At 45.9% G+C, this 18456-nt stretch overlaps 1 protein-coding gene across 4 annotated transcripts in view; it reads right to left on the bottom strand.

The window, feature by feature from the left end:
* Nucleotides 1-18456, bottom strand: part of LOC137301684 (RNA guanine-N7 methyltransferase activating subunit-like) — a 25027-nt gene extending 6571 nt beyond the window's left edge. The window contains exons 1-3 of one of the 4 annotated variants that reach the window (XM_067971250.1): nucleotides 16633-16788; nucleotides 11705-11908; nucleotides 7088-7789 (exon numbers count right to left, since the gene is read on the bottom strand). In XM_067971250.1, the coding sequence (XP_067827351.1) occupies nucleotides 11731-11908; nucleotides 16633-16787 (333 nt within the window). In that variant the 5' untranslated portion in view covers nucleotide 16788 and the 3' untranslated portion in view covers nucleotides 7088-7789; nucleotides 11705-11730. The other 3 variants (XM_067971252.1, XM_067971251.1, XM_067971249.1) reach the window with 3 other exon arrangements.

Raw genomic sequence — 18456 nt, 5'->3', positions numbered from 1 at the left:
CACTGACCAACACCAGGTCTGACCTGGAGTCTCACACTGACCAACACCAGGAGTGACCTGGAGTCTCACACTGACCAACACCAGGTCTGACCTGGTGTCTCACACTGACCAATACCAGGTGTGACCTGGAGTCTCACACTGACCAACACCAGGTCTGACCTGGAGTCTCACACTGACCAACACCAGGAGTGACCTAGAGTCTCACACTGACCAACACCAGGCCAGACCTGGAGTCTCACACTGACCAATACCAGGAGTGACCTGGAGTCTCACACTGACCAACACCAGGTCTGACCTGGAGTCTCACTGACCAACACCAGGTCTGACCTGGAGTCTCACTGACCAACACAGGGCCAGACGTGGAATCTTTCACTGACCAACACCAGGAGTGACCTGAAGTCTCTCACTGCGACTCTTTCTCTGGCGCGATGCCTGAAGCTGTATTCGAAACCTACCCGTTTATAAAGGGTGTCTCACACTGCCCCCACAGAGCCAATTACAGCCTTATTTTATCAAATCTGTTACAAATGTGATGAGAGTGTAAAAGATGTCCTGTTATCAGACAGAAAATTGATAGTTTTGTGATACATTGGAGTATTCACTTATAATATAAAATACAATCATTTCAAAGCAATCTTAGCAAATTAAATGTTCAGCCAGCTGACTGTCTCTCAGAAGCCTGTTGTGTCCCAGGGTGAGGTGTAATAGGATGAGGGGAAGCAACTCCAGAAGGAAGGCAGCCAACCACCTGCTTCACTTATTAACCCGACTGGATCTCGGTAAAGTGGCTGCTTTTACTGCTCCTTCGAAACTCGTGGGAAAACCAAACAAATGTTCAAGATTGGGCTACGATAGATTTTTGTTAGGTCACATCGGGTTAATCATTTGTGAATCTTTTGGTGTAAACACATAGTTGCACAATCTTTGTTTCAAGGCTGACGTAGAAATGGCAATATCTAACCTCACTAAAGGACAAAGGCCTTGGGAAAGAGGCCATTCTACGCGATTAATGCTCCCTGATTAGTTCCCTGGAATCTGGCTGCAGATGAAAAATTTTACTCCCAGGGAGCCATGTGCCAAAGTTACATTGGTGTTTCAGAGGTCGCTGTCACAGGTTGGCCCGCGGGTCTCATCTGTTGCCCTGGCGATCACAACTTGTCAATACTTGGGATGTTGCCATGTTGGAACAGTTAACTTATAGAAATGTCAAGGTCGGACTCTAACTTTAGCCTCTTCTGGCCTTACTGTCATTTCATGGATAGTGTTAACGTCTCCTGATAGAAGACTGCGGGGTGATCTAGTTGAGGTATTTAAAACGATAAAGGGATTCAATTGTGTAGATACTCTATTTCCTCTGGTGGGGGAAACCAGAACAAGGGGGCACAATCTTAAAATTGGAGCCCAGGCCATTAGGAATGAAATCAGGAAGCACTTTTTCTGAAACTGTCTCGCCCAAAAGGCTGTGGATGCTGGGGGTCAATTGAAATGTTCAAGATTGGGCTACGATAGATTTTTGTTAGGTCACGGTAACAAGGGATATGGAGCAACGGCAGGCAAATGGAATTGAGGTGCAGATCAGCCATGATCTAATTGAATGAGGAAGCAGCCTCAAGGGGCTGAATGGCCTCCTCCTGTTCCTGTGTAATTTGTATCTGATTATACACCAGATCTAGAGTTTCTAATAATTGTAGAACCAGTGGAGGGAAAGAAAGCACTCAACAGATTTAATATTGGGAAATGGCAGCCAATATCAAGCAATATTGATCCTCCCCGCAAGAAACTTGCAATCAGATTATTTGTTTCTGAGGGTGTTTTAAAGGCTAATGAGCTTCTGAACACTGAGAATCATGACAAACATTTGCTGTGTTTTCACTCTGTGAGCTTTAACTCCTTGAGAATAGTTCCTCCCACATTCTTCTTGAATCTATTGCGTGTAACAGTTGAAATTAAGCCCCACCTTCACAAAAAAGCTCTCATTTGTAATTAACTGACTTGGATTGTGTGGTGAAATGTTTCACAGATGGGAATGTATTCTGATCACACCATAAACGTGAAGATTCAGCCAAGGACCAATGGTGTGAGGAGCAGCCAAACGTGCTGGGGATTTAATGGTTTCTTTTGGCTCATGTAAGTCTGCTTTTAGATTGTCACAAACCCCTCACTTAGTCTGTAGGTAATTCCCCTGCTCGTCTACAAAATAGTGGCCGTGGGATCTTTTACGTCCACCTGAGAGGGCTGATGGGGCCTCAGTTTAACGTCTTATCCGAAAGACGGCACCTTCGACAGTGCAGCACTCCCTCAGTATTGCACTGGAGTGTCAGCCTAGATTTTGTGTTCAAGCCTCTGGAGTGGGACTTGAACTCACGACCTTTGACTCAGAGGAATGCTGACACCTTAAGTAATACAATATTTTTTGTAAAAATTCATAGCTTTTATTGTTCTGACTTTTTCACCCCAGTTTTCTTTCCTCCTTCCCCTGTCCTGAAGACATTGACTCCTTGCCAGGATACTGGGTACTTCACTCAAATGGATGTTACTCATGCGAGATGGTTGTTGTCTAGAGTTGGGCTCTATTGATCTTGGGGGGATATCACACCCAAGTCTAATCCTATCCAACTCCATGCCCTTTCTCCTGACTCCATCCTCCTCTTGGCTGCTGCCTCAGGTTGAACGAGGCATTCCACACGGGGCTGAGCTACAAATCCCACATCGTCTCCATCACTAAGACCCGACACTTCCACCCCTGCAACATTCCCGTCTCTACTCCACCTCATCTCTGCTGCTGAATCCATTAACCACACGTTTGTCACCTCAAGATCGACTTTTTGAATCCTGCCCCCATCTGTCCAACTTACCCCATCTGTCCAACTTACCCCATCTGCCCATCCTGCCCCCATTCATGTCCTCACAAACCACATCGCAATTTGCCCTGCTGAACCTGACCCAGAGCTCTTCAGAAATCTAATCACGTTTGTGTGAAACATTTGAAATGTTTTCTGTTTATCTTTCAGTTGAGTATCTGAGTGAATGACTAAGTGAGGTTAGCAATTGGTTATTTTTATCTACAGTTTATAGAAACAATGATCCAAGTGTAACATTTCTTGACAAACTAGTGATGCGTTTGGATTCAACAGTGCAATCTGGAATCTTACAGATTTTTTTGTCGTAAGTGAGAAATTGTGCATATATTTCAGAAAGCTGGATTACAAAAGGCCTGAAGAGAGTTGGTAATCAAAAGCCAAAAATAAACCTTTCAAATATTTAAAGGTTGAGAGTTGTTTTTGCTGCTCTTTGTCCTCTTTGTCGTACATCTCTCGCAGCCTCATCGTAGCACTAATTATAGGTTACAACTCAGCACCCTCTCAGCAGTCATCAAGGATGTGGCGTCACGCACTCAGTGTGACTCAGAGTATGACAATCTGCACACACTCAGTGTGATTCCGAGTGTGACAATCTGCACACACTCAGTGCTCAGTGTGACCCTGCGTGTGACAATCTGACTATCACAGCTTTTCATGAATCATTCTCCAAACTAGGAGCTTTCATTTTATTAAAACTTTGATTTCTTCTAGACGAAGATTGCACTATTACATCTTCTGAAGTCTAATAATTTAAGAAAGAAGCTGCCATTTATACAATCTGGGACTTAAACCTACCACACATTATCACAGCACCATCTGGTACTGGGTTTCTTAAACATTATTCAGCCCAGTGATGGCACTGCGTGTTTAAAAAAAATACCTGCATTAATACAGCACCTTAACGTGTCTCAGAAACATCTCAAAGCTTCATGTACAATGAGTTATTTTAAATACCATGACTGTTATGCAGGCAAATGCAGCAACCAATATTGCGCACAGGAAGAGCCCACAGACAGTAATGAGATAAATGACCAGTTCATCTGTTTTTGTTGGTTGGTTGAAAGAGGAATTTTGGGCAGGGCATCGTGGGAACTCCCTGTTCTTCTTCAGATAGAGCGTGGGATACTTAACATCCAGGTGCACTGCCAGAACAGGTGAAGGGGCCTTGGCTTAGTGTCTTATCTGGAAGAGGGCTCCTCCAACAATGCAGCATCCTCTTAGTACTACACTGGAGTGTCAGCCTAGATTGTGTGCTCAAGTCTTGAGGCAAGGCTTGAGTGCTGCCAACTGAAAGGTGCTTTAGAAATGTCAGTCTTTCTTTAATTCTTTTCATAGTCCCAGATAACCTGACCAAAGTAGGAACTCTCCTTGTGGAGAAACACAAATGGTAACATGTGCTCTGGTAATCCATAAGCACAGCTGCCTCATTGGAACAGATTTGAAAAAAGTTCATGCCTGGCTGGGCTAACGGTTCAATTGGTGAATGCGCTACTCAGTGTGAGACTGAGCTCTACAGAACAGGAAGATCATAGGTGGAATCCAGGGTCTGTGCTGAGTTATTTGATCTGAGCTGGGACAGTGTTTTCGGCACTCAGTAACTCTGGACCATCAAAAGGGAAATCTGCCATTTTCCCATTCATTATCTGATGATCCCTGATGAAAAGATGGGGCTTCGCTGCGTTGCCACTATGGTAGAATTGCTTGTCGGCAGATACATGAAGAATAAGCTCGAGTGAGGTACAGCAGATTAAACCATATTGCAGGTTCTGAAATTTTAGTCATATTTTAACCTTATCCTTGGAAACAATTTCAATCAGGACTTGAGTTTTTTTCGTTTTGTATTTTTATTGTAGTTTCCATTTGTTTTTTTTCCCCAAAATGTAAGTTTCAAAAAACATCCTAATTCTCCTGTTTTTCACATAATTCCCAAGAAGCAATGAACTGAGGTTTAAATATTGAGGTTTTATTCATCCTTTCAAATTCCAACAACTATGAACCCACCTGGTGCTGGTTTACTTCCAGAATTAACTTTCAGTTCTCGTTTCATCTCTTTATCTCAAACTGTAGGTTTGTTTTAGTTTTATCATCAGAAATGTTAGTTCTAATTTTAATTTAGTGACAAAATGCAAAACTTTTAACTGACTTCTATTTTCTTCAACTAAAAGAACCCAGGTGTGTGTGGGGGGGGGCGGGGGACTTCATAATGAGGAAAGAGGGGGAAAGATTAACTTCAAAGATGGTGTAAAACACAGGGAGGGGATGTACGTACGAGTGATCAGAGTGCACGTTATAAACAAACTCAACCTCATTCTGCTTTTAGTTCATCTCCCCCTTTCCCCAGGATCCAAATCCCTCTACAAAAAGCCAAAGAAGACCTTCAGTAACTTCAAGCAGCTCCTCCCGGGTATAATCGTGAGGGAGAGCTGGATGTTGGTAATCGGGCCGATTGCCTGAACTTTAATTCGTCCTCATTCAGTGAGGTGGAAGAATCAGAAGCTCAGAGCACTCGGAGGGATCCTGAAGCAAGAGGTGAGAAACACCGCCTCTGACTATTATTGTGCTCAAGAGACTGTCTTATAAATCTTACAGATTAAATCAACTGTGAAACTTTATTAAAACACAGTTTTTCTTGTCGGGTCACAAACAATAACATCCGTTTTAGTCTCTGAAAAACAAGGAAGTATTACACATATGTATAAAAATATATTTTCTTTCTATTTAAATATCCAGGTCAGTTAAATACTAATGCCCTGTTAAAGCCTTCTGAGCACTGCAGGATTCATTTATGTGCAGTGATTGTGTTAATTCAATACTTAATTGTACAGTAATTAGAATCTAAAGATTGGAATAGCTTCCTGCCAATTTAAAAAGGGATCGTGCCTTGGCAAGTGTTAAACAGGCAGCTTATACATTGAAAGAACATTGAGTGACGAAGTTACTGATTGTTTAACTGACGTTAATATACTCGTTATGTCTAAGAGCTGTTTTAATCATTTGCCAAGGTTAAACAAAGCCACACACAGATATAAATCCTTTTTATAGACAGTGATGATTCAAAGTTTGGTAGAGTTTAGTTCCTGCATTTTTTTGCCTCTCAAATTTCCTCTCTTCCTCTCCATTGTGGGGTCCAGTTCCACAAGTACCGATACCGTGGCCATGTGTATGACAATAGGCCACGGGTGACAGGCTACTTGACACAATCTTCTCCTCGTCCCACATCCCCACACTCGCACTGCCAGAAACAGTCACTCAATAACCATCGGGAGCACCAACCCTGGCCGACCCTCTCCCTGGTCCAGAACACTGGGGCCAGTGTAATAATGTGACTGGGATCAGATAACTCAGCACAGACCAGGGATTGAACTGACGTCTGCCTGGAGTGTGTGTCCTTGCCCCAGACTGGGACTGAAGTTTCCATTGGTAAATAATTCCAATACCTTTATCAATATATCTTATCTGAGTAATTGTCTTCATTAATCATCCCAATAGTCCTTGATATAACAAGTCCTGAAGTGCAAAACTGAGTGAATTAATTAAACAGTAGCTTCCTTTTTAGTTAAAGAGTTTCAGATTCCCACACTGCTCACTCAGGAGGCTGAACCCAGCTCAGTATTGTCAAGGTCAGACTGTTAAAAATACCTTTTATTAAAACTCAGTGTGTCGTGGACTCAACAGACTCACTTTATTACCACAGTTCTCAGAGTGTTCCTGATTTCAGTCCCATTAAAAGGAGGCACCGGGAGCGAAATCAGCCAGTGAGAGTAATCCAACCATCTCCTGCGGCCATTGACAGAGGCCGGGGAATAGGCCATTGAGAGGCCTGCAGCACAGGTAGGAGAATGGTCTGGAGCGCAGCGGGGAACTGAAATTACTACATTTATTGCAAATAAGACAGACTGGACCATTTGTATTTGACCTCCCAAGAGGTGTAAGGATCGGTGCACGGGATGGTGCCCATCCACCAGTCCTGGTGCCGCTAATCGTCTCTCCGTATTAGACCAGATTCCACACAGTGAGAATTTAAGGGAGGAAGGAAATGCTTTTTTCTTTAAAAAAAGGTTTAATTTTAGCCCTTTAGACGTCCAGAGAGAGCAGTGAAGCCAAAATCCTGGAATTAATTTTGATCTTTCTGGATGACTTTAGACCAACGGCCTCCCTCATCTCTCGTGATCAGCATTTTCCTTTTTCATAACGAGCCCTCGTATCCTTTCCAATCGGACCTGCCAAAGTGATGTTTGGTATTTTTCGAATGTTATAACAGTGATTATATGGAAAGGAATTCTGTTTCCTTCTTACTACGGCTTAAACTTTAAAAAGTCACCATGCCATATTTGTGTTTTGGACCCGCGATTAGCCACGTGAATGTGGCCGGAAGTTTTCAGGCAGGTTTTGGTTCTCGAGTCGAGTCACAAGATCAGGAGCTTCTCTCCTTCACCATAAACTCCCACCATCAATTTCCATTCTTTCCTCGTTCCGATTTTCACTATTTTCCTGCTCCCCCTCCGTCAGAAGACAACGACTTATACTGGGGTACCATTTCTGCCTAAAGTGGCTGTTTCTCATGTGCGAGACTGGACAGTGAGTGTTGGTGGGCTAGTCGACTGCAGGGGCCATCTCAGCTGAGCCCAATCCTTTATTTCCGGCAGGCGCAGTTTTAAAGAGGATTCTCGCCAATAAGACTTCCCCCTTTTTCTTCCCCCTCCAACATTTGCCTGCTTTCCTGTGCTGACGTACGATACAGAGCTGATCCTGAGGACCTGTGTGTGAGCGATGGGTAAAGACAAGGTTGGACTCAGCTGTGGTGCCCCCCGCCTTGGTTGATTAGCACCATCTAAGTTCACATATGAAGAATGGCCACTTGGATAAGAGGTAAATGATGCCTTGCCATGTGGGACTGCACCAGTGGGCCTTCCAGAAACCAGAGAAAACTGGAGAGGGGAGGAAAAGGAAAGGGAAAGGGTGTTTTAATAGCAGGGCTTCTGCAGCTGAATATCCCACAGCGGATGCAAATCATGTGCATGAAATCAGCATTAATAATGAGAGTTAACAAACAGCTGGGCTGAGTATATATAAACTCTGGCTGCTGCTAATGAACTACATCCATCCCACCGCTTCCTCTCCACGTCTCACACTTGATTACACATGGGTGGAGTCAGTGGCAGTGGCTTTAAACGGTTCAGTGTTAACTTATTCCATTCCACAAGTACCAGAGGTCAGGACCACAGCCAAAGACAATACTGGACACCAAACTTCAGCTCAATTCGGCCCTGCTGTGTTCACTTAGACTCCTTGTGATTTGTATACTATCAAAAAAACACTTTATTTTTGCATAGATCTCACAACACAGAAAGAGGCCATTCGACTCATCATGTCTGTGCTGGCTCTTGGAAAGAGCTATGCAATTAGTCCCTCTCCCCTGCTCTTTCCCCACAGCTGCAGTTTGTTGATTCCTTTCACTATTTCAGATGGATTATCTGAATTAAGGATATTAATGCCAGCTCTCCACCTTTGGCAAAGTGACTGTCTGTTTCACGTTGAAGGTATCGTTCCCTCTGAAAGGAACCTTGGAGAAACTAAACTAAAAACATGATGGTGGTTAGGGATTAAATGCAATGGTTTGTTTAAAATATTTTCTGTCTGCTTGGCTCAGTTGCTACAATTTCACCTCTAAATCAGTTCAAGCCCCATTACAGACTTAAGCGTATAATCTGGACTGACATTTCAATGCAATACTGAGGGAGAGCTACATTGTCAGAATCTCTATTTTGGATGAGAAGTTAAACTGAGGTCCCACCTCTCTGTTCAGGTGGCAGTTAAAGATCCCACAGCATTATTCGAAGAGCAGGGGAGTTCTCCCCGATGTCCTGGCCAACATTTATCCCTCAATCAACACCTAAAAAAAATTATCCAGTCACTATTACATTGTTGATTGTGGGATCTTGCTGTGCACAAATTAGCTACCACGTTTCCTATATTACAACAGTGACTACACTTCAAAAAGTACTTCATTGGCTGTAAAGCACTTTGGGCTGTCCTGAGATCATGAAAGGCACTATATAAATGCAAGACTTTCTTTCATTGGACCAGATAATCTGTACAGAAGCTAAGCAGGAGAATGGCAGCAAATTACAGAAGGGTAAATGTTAGGAATTTCCACTCCCAGCGCGAAGATCGAGGTTCAGCAGGATATTCCGACCTTTGCCTTTTAATCCATCAGTAACATTATTCTTTAGCTCCCTCCACTTAGTCCTTCAGTTCATGCCAGTCATAAAGTCAGAATTCAGGAGAAACACGGAAGTTTGTGGCCTGAGAAGGGACACCATGAATTGCTCGACCTGTGGAACTCCTTGCCTCCCTCAGTCTTCAGGCTCGCGTCACCTGGTCACTATTTACTGATTTATCTCTTTAACTGTGTCGGCCTTGTGTTATTCTGAAGCCCAGTTATGACAATATCAAATTCTGACTGACACTAAACTTTTACAGCTGGTCTATAAATATATTAAATAGAATCAGGTGTTAGACGTGTACTCAGGATTTCTTTTTATTTGTATTTCTTTTATCATATTTGAAAGATTTGTGTGCATAAAAATACAGACATAAACCTGGAACATTTGGTGTAAACCACTGGTCCCATGTCTGGTCATGTCCTGGAGGATCAGTGCACCAGTTGGTGAGTCACTCAGCCTGGAATAGGTCCAGTAACAGTTGGGGCATAATTGCCCTCGTACCCAAGGTGGGGAACAAAAATCAGCCAGGCTTCCCATTCCTGGTCGCTACCCTGGCTGGAAACGCACACGGGTGGAGATCGAGCAAGGATTGTGAGACTGCCCAGGTAGAATTGCCTGAAGTCCCATCTTAAAACGGATCACCGGGGTGAGGTGAAGTACCTGTGTCACGGCATGATGGGATGGTCTGGTAACCCTGGCGACACCAAAGCAACAACTTTTTAAAAATACTCTATTATTAGCACAGAACTTGCAGGGATGGTGACTGCTGCCCTTTCAACCCACCCAGTCCAGCAGAGGATTGACTTGCAACGACATTTCAGTTGATTACAGAGCTGCATTTCCAGGTAACAAAGGGAAAGAAATTACATTCAAGAAAAACACATTCCTGCCTCAAAGATAACTTTAAAAAAAAGACACTTAAAAAAAAAACATGTGGAACTCCTGTTACGCGGAGAGACTCATCATAGCAGCTGCCTTCCATCACATGCTGCTCCTAGCAAAGTGGGCAGTAAATCCAACTAGAAATTATCCTGTATTCAAACACAAACTTCAAAACAACACACCAGGCCAACAAAGGAAGAGATCCTGAACTCCTAACAGTGGAGACCGGAGATCTTACTGCCCTCACAATTACAGGGCTGGTTAACACTTCAAGCCACTTGCTCCATATTAAACTGCCAACATTCAGGTGGAGACAGGAGTCACCCTGTTGACCCCAGTGCATCCCATCGAGATATTTCAATTCTCAACAGAGATCAATTTCAGTGAGTCAGTTTGTGTACTCACAAGGAGTGACCCACTCCTACCAATCACACAGCCACCTACACACAGAGCACTGCAAACACACACACACACCACACTTTGCTAAAATGAACCCGTGCTCCAAACATTTCACAACAGGTAGAAACTGTTTTTAATTAAATTAGACACTTCGGCTTTCATCTACAAGTAAGGAAAATTGTAACCGCAGGGAGGGAGCAAGAAGCTGTGGTTTGAGGTGGTAACAGGTGTCACATTATACCAGGGTGATGGTGGATTTGTCAATTAGAGGACACGGCTTCACATGTAACATCCCTTCACACTGTGAGACTTGGAGCGAGTGCCCAGAGTCCTGGTGCAAATTGTTCTCATTGAAAACTTCTGTAATTTGTATCAACTAAATATCCAGAAAATCAGATGGCAGAAAATCAGATGGGCAGGAGTTCCAACAAGCTTAAATATTTCTGTCAAACGCCAAAGTCAAACAGACTCAGCAAACTATCATTACTAAACTTTCAACACAAGTATCACAGGCCACAGTCAAACTAAAGAGGGAGTCTCACCACTAGAGACTTTTAAATAGCTACAAAGAACTAGGAATCTTCCTCTCACCCACTCATTCCCAGAAATATAAGGACCAGTAACAGTACAGTGTAGTGAATAAGCAGGTCACTGTCTGTCTAAAATTCACAGGGAGCAGATGGTCTGTGTTTGTAGTAACCAGCTCCAGTGGTGTGAGGGAGATGGGGTGATGGAGATTGACTCAGGAAGGATGCAGTGATCCTGTTCAATCACAGTATCCTGCCCGATGAGATCTCCACTGATTTAATTCAGTATCAGGGTGGGCCGAGCCAGTCCCACAACACTGACCTGTTAAACAGGCCAAGTTAATTCTCACAGGACATTTGATTTTCTTTTTGCCTCGCACCATTCTCCAGCCAAGAAGGGCAGACAAGCAAACTGCTGCCAACCCTCTCTGTTTCCCCTCAGACGGGGCAAAAGCAGATACCTCCCTCTATGATTTTTGGGGAGGGGGGGGGGGGGGTGAGGGGCCTAGCCTGTGATCAGCATCTCCTGACAACAGAATTCTAAGATTGGGAACACATGTCGCACCATTCCATGCCGGCATACTTTGACCAACGTAGGAGGGCTGGTTAACCCAGAGACAGTATGCACAAGTTCCCCATACACAACACTGGATGAGAGTCACCCACTGCTGCCACACATTCAAACTATAACCCCCCCCACAACCTAACTAATGGTAATAACACTGATGACGAGAGGCCCTCTTTAAAGTGAGACCGTTAGAAACCGTTTCTCCATCTGGCTTTAGTTACTGTGGTGTTTCGCACACACCTGAGCAATGCAATCGTGGATGAGAATCAGTAGCGCTGGTTGTTGGACTGGCACTGTGAATTAGGGCTTTGACTGTACAAGTCGTAAGGCTCACGGTACTGAGCCGGTGATCGGCTGTAGCTACGATCTCGCCCGTGCCACTGTCGGTTATTTGGCCAGTTCCGATTATCATCCCGTCCTCTGTATGGTCTGTAATCTTGCGACCTAAAAATAAAAGGTAAAAATCTCAAAAACACACGTTCAATCTGACTTTACTCACCAGGAAGTCTATACTGCGGAATCATTCACCATTGTGGATGATCATTTCCAAAACTGCACCTGTTGTATTAACTTTACCCCTTTCTATTTGGACCTGAAACCTTACATATTAGTCACTGACTCAAAGGTACATTGGGACCTGGGACATTGGGACCGCTACTGGGAAGGTGGGACCTGTACAAGCAGGACGGGTTACACCCGAGCAGGACCGGGACCAATGTCCTCGCTGGGGTGTTTGCTAGTGCTGTTGGGGAAGGTTTAAACTAGAGCGGCATGGGGATGGGAACCTGAGCGGGGAGTCAGAAGGGAGTAAAGTTGAGAGCAACAAAAGAGGGGAAGACCCAGGGGTAATTTACAATACAAATAGTACAAACAGTTGTTCAAGAACAAGTGAAAGGGAAAAGCGTAGAGCAGCAGAAAGAAAGTGTACTTTAGGCACTACAGATAAAGTGAAAACTAGATGGCGTAAGGCGATTAACCCGGCATCAAAGCTGAAGGTCAGGCTAGGGTGTGTGGCCCAACTATGAGTTCTATATACAAATGCACAGAGTATAATTAAATGAACTACAGGTTCAAATTCAAATTGGAGGGTATGACATGATAGCTATTACTGAGACATGGCTGCAGGATGGTCAGGATTGGGAACTAAATATACCAGGTTATAAGGTCTACAGGAGAGACAGGGAAAATGGAAGAGGGGGAGGAGTAGCCTTAGTGATTAGAGATGAAATCACTTCAATGATAAAGGAGGATATAACGAGAGGTAAGCAGCCAACAGAGACCTTATGGGTTGAATTGAGAAATAGGAAAGGATCTAAGACTATAGTGGGAATTGTGTATAGGAGCCCTGGCAGCAGCTCTGAAGTGCTAGATTGTATAAATGCAGAGATTAGACAAGCGTGTAACAAAGGCATAGTGATGTTAATGGGGGATTTTAACCTTCACATAGATTGGGAAAAGCAGACTAGCAACTGTCAGAAAGGTAGTGAATTTCTTGAGTGTGTCCGGGATAGTTTTCTACAGCAGTATGTCCTAGAGGCAACAAGGGGGCAAGCCATACTAGATTTAGTAATGAGTAACGAACCAGATTTAGTTAACGGCTTAACTGTACGCGAACATCTATCCAATAGCGATCATAACATGATCGAGTTCAATGTAGTGTTTGAAAGGGGGAAAAAAAAGTGAATCAGCTGCTAAGATTCTAGACTTGGGCAAGGCCGACTTCAATGGGATGAGACAGAGACTGTCCACGGTAAACTGGGCAAATCTGTTAATGGGTAAAACGACTGATGATCAGTGGGAAACGTTTAAAGAAACATTTAACGTGATACAGAACCGGTTTATACCACTGAGGAGCAAGAACTCAACTTGCCATAAAAAACAGCCATGGACAACTGAAGAGGTAAGGGACAGTATAAGATATAAGGAAAAGGCATACAAAAAGGCAAAAAATGGCACAGATCCTGGTGAATGGGAAAGATACAAAGATCAACAAAGGGTCTCAAAACAAATAGTAAGAGCTACAAAAAGAGAGTATGAAAAGAAACTTGCAAGGGATATCAACCAATACAAGAACTTTTATAGTTATATTAGGAAAAAGAGGGTGGTCAGGAGCAGTGTTGGCCCCTTAAAAACTGAAAGTGGGGATATTGTCATTGACAATGGGGAAATTGCGGACATGTTGAACAATTACTTTGCGTCAGTATTTACAGTAGAAAAAGAGGATAGCATGCCGGAAATCCCAAGAAAACTAATACTGAATCGGGGACAGGGACTCGATAAAATTAACATAAGTAAAACAACAGTAATGAAGAAAATAATAGCACTAAAGAGTGACAAATCCCCAGGACCAGATGGTTTCCATCCCAGGGTTTTAAAGGAAGTAGGTGAGCACATTGCAGATGCCCTAACTATAATCTTTCAAAGTTCTCTAGATTCAGGAACTGTCCCTCTAGATTGGAAAATTGCACATGTCACTCCGCTTTTCAAGAAAGGAGAGAGAGGGAAACCAGGGAATTATAGACCAGTTAGCCTAACATCTGTTGTGGGGAACATGCTGGAGTCTATAATTAAGGATAGGGTGACTGAACACCGAGAATTTTCAGTTAATCAGAGAGAGCCAGCATGGATTTGTGAAAGGTAGGTCGTGCCTAACAAACCTGATTGAATTTTTTGAAGAGGTGACTAAAGTAGTGGACAGGGGAATGTCAATGGATGTTATTTATGTGGACTTCCAGAAGGCATTTGATAAGGTCCCACATAAGAGACTGTTAGCTAAGATAGAAGCCCATGGAATCGAGGGAAAAGTACGGACTTGGTTAGGAAGTTGGTTGAGCGAAAGGCGACAGAGAGTAGGGATAATGGGTAGGTACTCACATTGGCAGGATGTGACTAGTGGAGTCTCGCAGGGATCTGTCTTGGGGCCTCAATTATTCACAATATTTATTAACGACTTAGATGAAGGCATAGAAAGTCGCATACCTAAGTTTGCCGATGACACAAAGATTGGTGGTATTGTAAGCAGTGTAGATGAAAACATAAAATTACAAAGAGATATTGATAGATTAGGTGAATGGGCAAAACTGTGGCAAATGGAATTCAATGTAGGACAATGTGAGGTCATCGACTTTGGATCAAAAAAGGATAGAACAGGGTACTTTCTAAATGGTAAAAAGTTAAAAACAGTGGATGTCCAAAGGGATTTAGGGGTTCAGGTACATAGATCATTGAAGTGTCATGAACAGGTGCAGAAAATAATCAATAAGGCTAATGGAATGCTGGCCTTTATATCTAGAGGACTAGAGTACAAGGGGGCAGAAGTTATGCTGCAGCTATACAAAACCCTGGTCAGACCGCACCTGGAGTACTGTGAGCAGTTCTGGGCACCGCACCTTCGGAAGGACATATTGGCTTTGGAGGGAGTGCAGCGTAGGTTTACTAGAATGATATCTGGACTTCAAGGGTTAAGTTACAAGGAGAGATTACACAAATTGGGGTTGTATTCTCTAGAGTTTAGAAGGTTAAGGGGTGATCTGATCGAAGTTTATAAGATATTAAGGGGAACAGATAGGGTGGATAGAGAGAAACTATTTCCGCTGGTTGGGGATTCTAGGAGTAGGGAGCACAGTCTAAAAATTAGAGCCAGACCTTTCAGGAGTGAGATTAGAAAACATTTCTACACACAAAGGGTGGTAGAAGTTTGGAACTCTCTTCCGCAAATGGCATTGATACTAGCTCAATTACTAAATTTAAATCTGAGATAGATAATACCTTTGGTTGCCAAAAAGCTAAGGGATATGGGCCAAAGGCAGGTCATAGAGTCATAGAGTTATACAGCACGGATAGAGGCCCTTCGGCCCATCGTGTCCGCGCCGGCCATCAGCCCTGACTACTCTAATCCCATATTCCAGCATTTGGTCCGTAGCCTTGTATGCTATGGCATTTCAAGTGCTCATCCAAATGCTTCTTGAATGTTGTGAGGGTTCCTGCCTCCACAACCCTTTCAGGCAGTGAGTTCCAGACTCCAACCACCCTCTGGGTGAAAAAGTTCTTTCTCAAATCCCCTCTAAACCTCCCGCCTTTTACCTTGAATCTATGTCCCCTTGTTATAGAACCCTCAACGAAGGGAAAAAGCTCCTTAGTATCCATCCTATCTGTGCCCCTCATAATTTTGTACACCTCAATCATGTCCCCCCTCAGCCTCCTCTGCTCCAAGGAAAACAAACCCAATCTTCCCAGTCTCTCTTCATAGCTGAAGCGCTCCAGCCCTGGTAACATCCTGGTGAATCTCCTCTGCACCCTCTCCAAAGCGATCACATCCTTCCTGTAGTGTGGCGACCAGAACTGCACACAGTACTCCAGCTGTGGCCTAACCAGTGTTTTATACAGCTCCATCATAACCTCCTTGCTCTTATATTCTGTGCCTCGGCTAATAAAGGCAAGTATCCCATATGCCTTCTTTACCACCTTATCTACCTGTATATGGAGTTAGATCACAGGTCAGCCATGATCTTATCAAATGGCGGAGCAGGCACGAGGGGCTGAATGGCCTACTCCCACATTTAACTCACCTCATGATCTATCTCCTTACTCTAGATCTAGTAATGCCTCTTGTAGCTATACGAACACAATGCTCGAGGAGGGACCTGCACACATTTTAGGAATTCCATTTCCCTTTCTCCGTTTATTCCCTCCCTGTCCCAATCAGAGGTGGCTGATAAAAATCTCCTGGAACAATAATTCTGTTATTCCTACTCATCTCCCTGATCTGTCTAAATATTTCCCCTCTTCCATTTCCCTCTCATGATTAGGGAGTCTGTAGTACACCCCCCACTAATGGAACAATCCTGTTCTCATCTCTCACCATACTGATGCTGGCTGAACCCTTTTTTGTATCCCAGTCCATCTCTCCAGCAGGTATCCCCTCCTTCACCAATATCACCACCCTCCTCCTCTCCTACCTATTCTGTTCCTCCTAAAAATATTAGCACCCGAGATGTTTAGTTCCCACTCCTGCTCTGTTTGAAGACATGCTTCTGTTAATGCTGTTCAATCCGTATCTTCTTGTGAAACAACAGCTTCTAATTCCACAACTATTTCCCACACTTTGAACATCGCAAAACTTTCTCTTTGTTTTTGCTGCTGAGGCTGAGAGGCCGGAGTCTACGTACCTGCGGTTCCCACCAGCTTGGATCCTCCAATCCTCTACAATCGGTGGAGGATCAGCCGGACACTTCACGATCTCCTGATATTCCATATCGGCCGACGTGAAACGATGAGCGAACATTTCCTCGTAGTTTGGAGCGGTTTCTGCTTCACTGGACATTCTGGGGAACAAGAGAGCACAAAAAACTTTACAAGAGGCAGGATTTCTTCAGCATATAAAACAAGACCCTGCTCCCTCGAAGGCTGTGAAGGCCTCTCGTGTAATACTCAGCCACAGAGAGCAGACGTCCTGGGTTCCCTCATAGCTCAGGCAGTTGGGAGCACGACAATTAGTTCCAGATCTTGTGGGCATGGGCAGGGCGAAGCAGCGAGGGCTCCCAGTCCTGATCACAGCCCAGGGACTGCGGATAGACAGCGCATGTGAACATAGAGGGGGGGGATCAACAGCTGGATGCTAATGGAGACCAGACTAAAAAACTCATTAAAAAAAACATTGGCGCTTCGAAAGTGAATTGTGGAAGGAACGGAGTGACTGAAGGGTCTTCACATCCAAACCAATCCGAGGAGACCATAAAACTATTGTTTAAGGCGTTGGTCGTGGCTCAGTGGGCAGCACTCGCGACTGAGTCCAAAGGTCATGGGTTCACGTCTCAATCCTGGGACTGGAGCACACAATCCAGGCCGACACTCCAGCGCCGCGCTGAGGGAGGGTCCGCGCCGAGGGAGCGCCGCGCCGGCGGAGGGTCCGCGCCGAGGGAGCGCCGCGCCGGCGGAGGGTCCGCGCCGAGGGAGCGCCGCGCCGGCGGAGGGTCCGCGCCGAGGGAGCGCCGCGCCGGCGGAGGGTCCGCGCCGAGGGAGCGCCCCGCCGGCGGAGGGTCCGCGCCGAGGGAGCGCCCCGCCGGCGGAGGGTCCGCGCCCAGGGAGCGCCGCGCCGGCGGAGGGTCCGCGCCCAGGGAGCGCCGCGCCGGCGGAGGGTCCGCGCCCAGGGAGCGCCGCGCCGGCGGAGGGTCCGCGCCCAGGGAGCGCCGCGCCGGCGGAGGGTCCGCGCCCAGGGAGCGCCGCGCCGGCGGAGGGTCCGCGCCCAGGGAGCGCCGCGCCGGCGGAGGGTCCGCGCCCAGGGAGCGCCGCGCCGGCGGAGGGTCCGCGCCCAGGGAGCGCCGCGCCGGCGGAGGGTCCGCGCCCAGGGAGCGCCGCGCCGGCGGAGGGTCCGCGCCCAGGGAGCGCCGCGCCGGCGGAGGTGCCGTCTTTCGGATGAGACATTAAACTGAGGCCCCGTCTGCCCCTCTCAGGTGGGTGTAAAAGATCCCACGGCCACTATTGGAAGAGCGGGGGGCGGGGGGGGGGGGTCTCCCCGGGGTCCTGGGGCCGATATTTATCCCTCAACCAACATCACTGAACAGATCAGGTCACTTTATCAAATTACTGTCTGTGGGATCTTGCTGTGCCATTTTACAATCTAATTCGTGGTCCTTTAAAGAGAAATCTCCCGCCAATCACTTCACCGATCGGCCGATGCTTAAACCCCAAACCCGCGCACCCCCGGAGCGGCAACCGGGGGAGGCCGAGGCCCCGCTCCGCCCGGCTCGGTACCGGTCACCGGGGGAGGCCGAGGCCCCGCCCGGCTCGGTACCGGTCACCGGGGGAGGCCGAGGCCCCGCTCCGCCCGGCTCGGTACCGGTCACCGGGGGAGGCCGAGGTCCCGCTCCGCCCGGCCCGAGGCCTCACCTGCGTCTCCTCCAGCGCCCGAGTTCCGGTGCAGCTTCCAATCCGTCCCCCGAACATCGAACACCGGAACATCCGGTCCCCCCGCGCGCGAGGGTTCCGTCTGC

The sequence above is a fragment of the Heptranchias perlo genome, chromosome 34 (assembly GCF_035084215.1).
Source record: "Heptranchias perlo isolate sHepPer1 chromosome 34, sHepPer1.hap1, whole genome shotgun sequence".
Taxonomy (NCBI): Eukaryota; Metazoa; Chordata; class Chondrichthyes; order Hexanchiformes; family Hexanchidae; genus Heptranchias; species Heptranchias perlo.
This window is presented reverse-complemented; position numbering and strand designations above follow the sequence as displayed.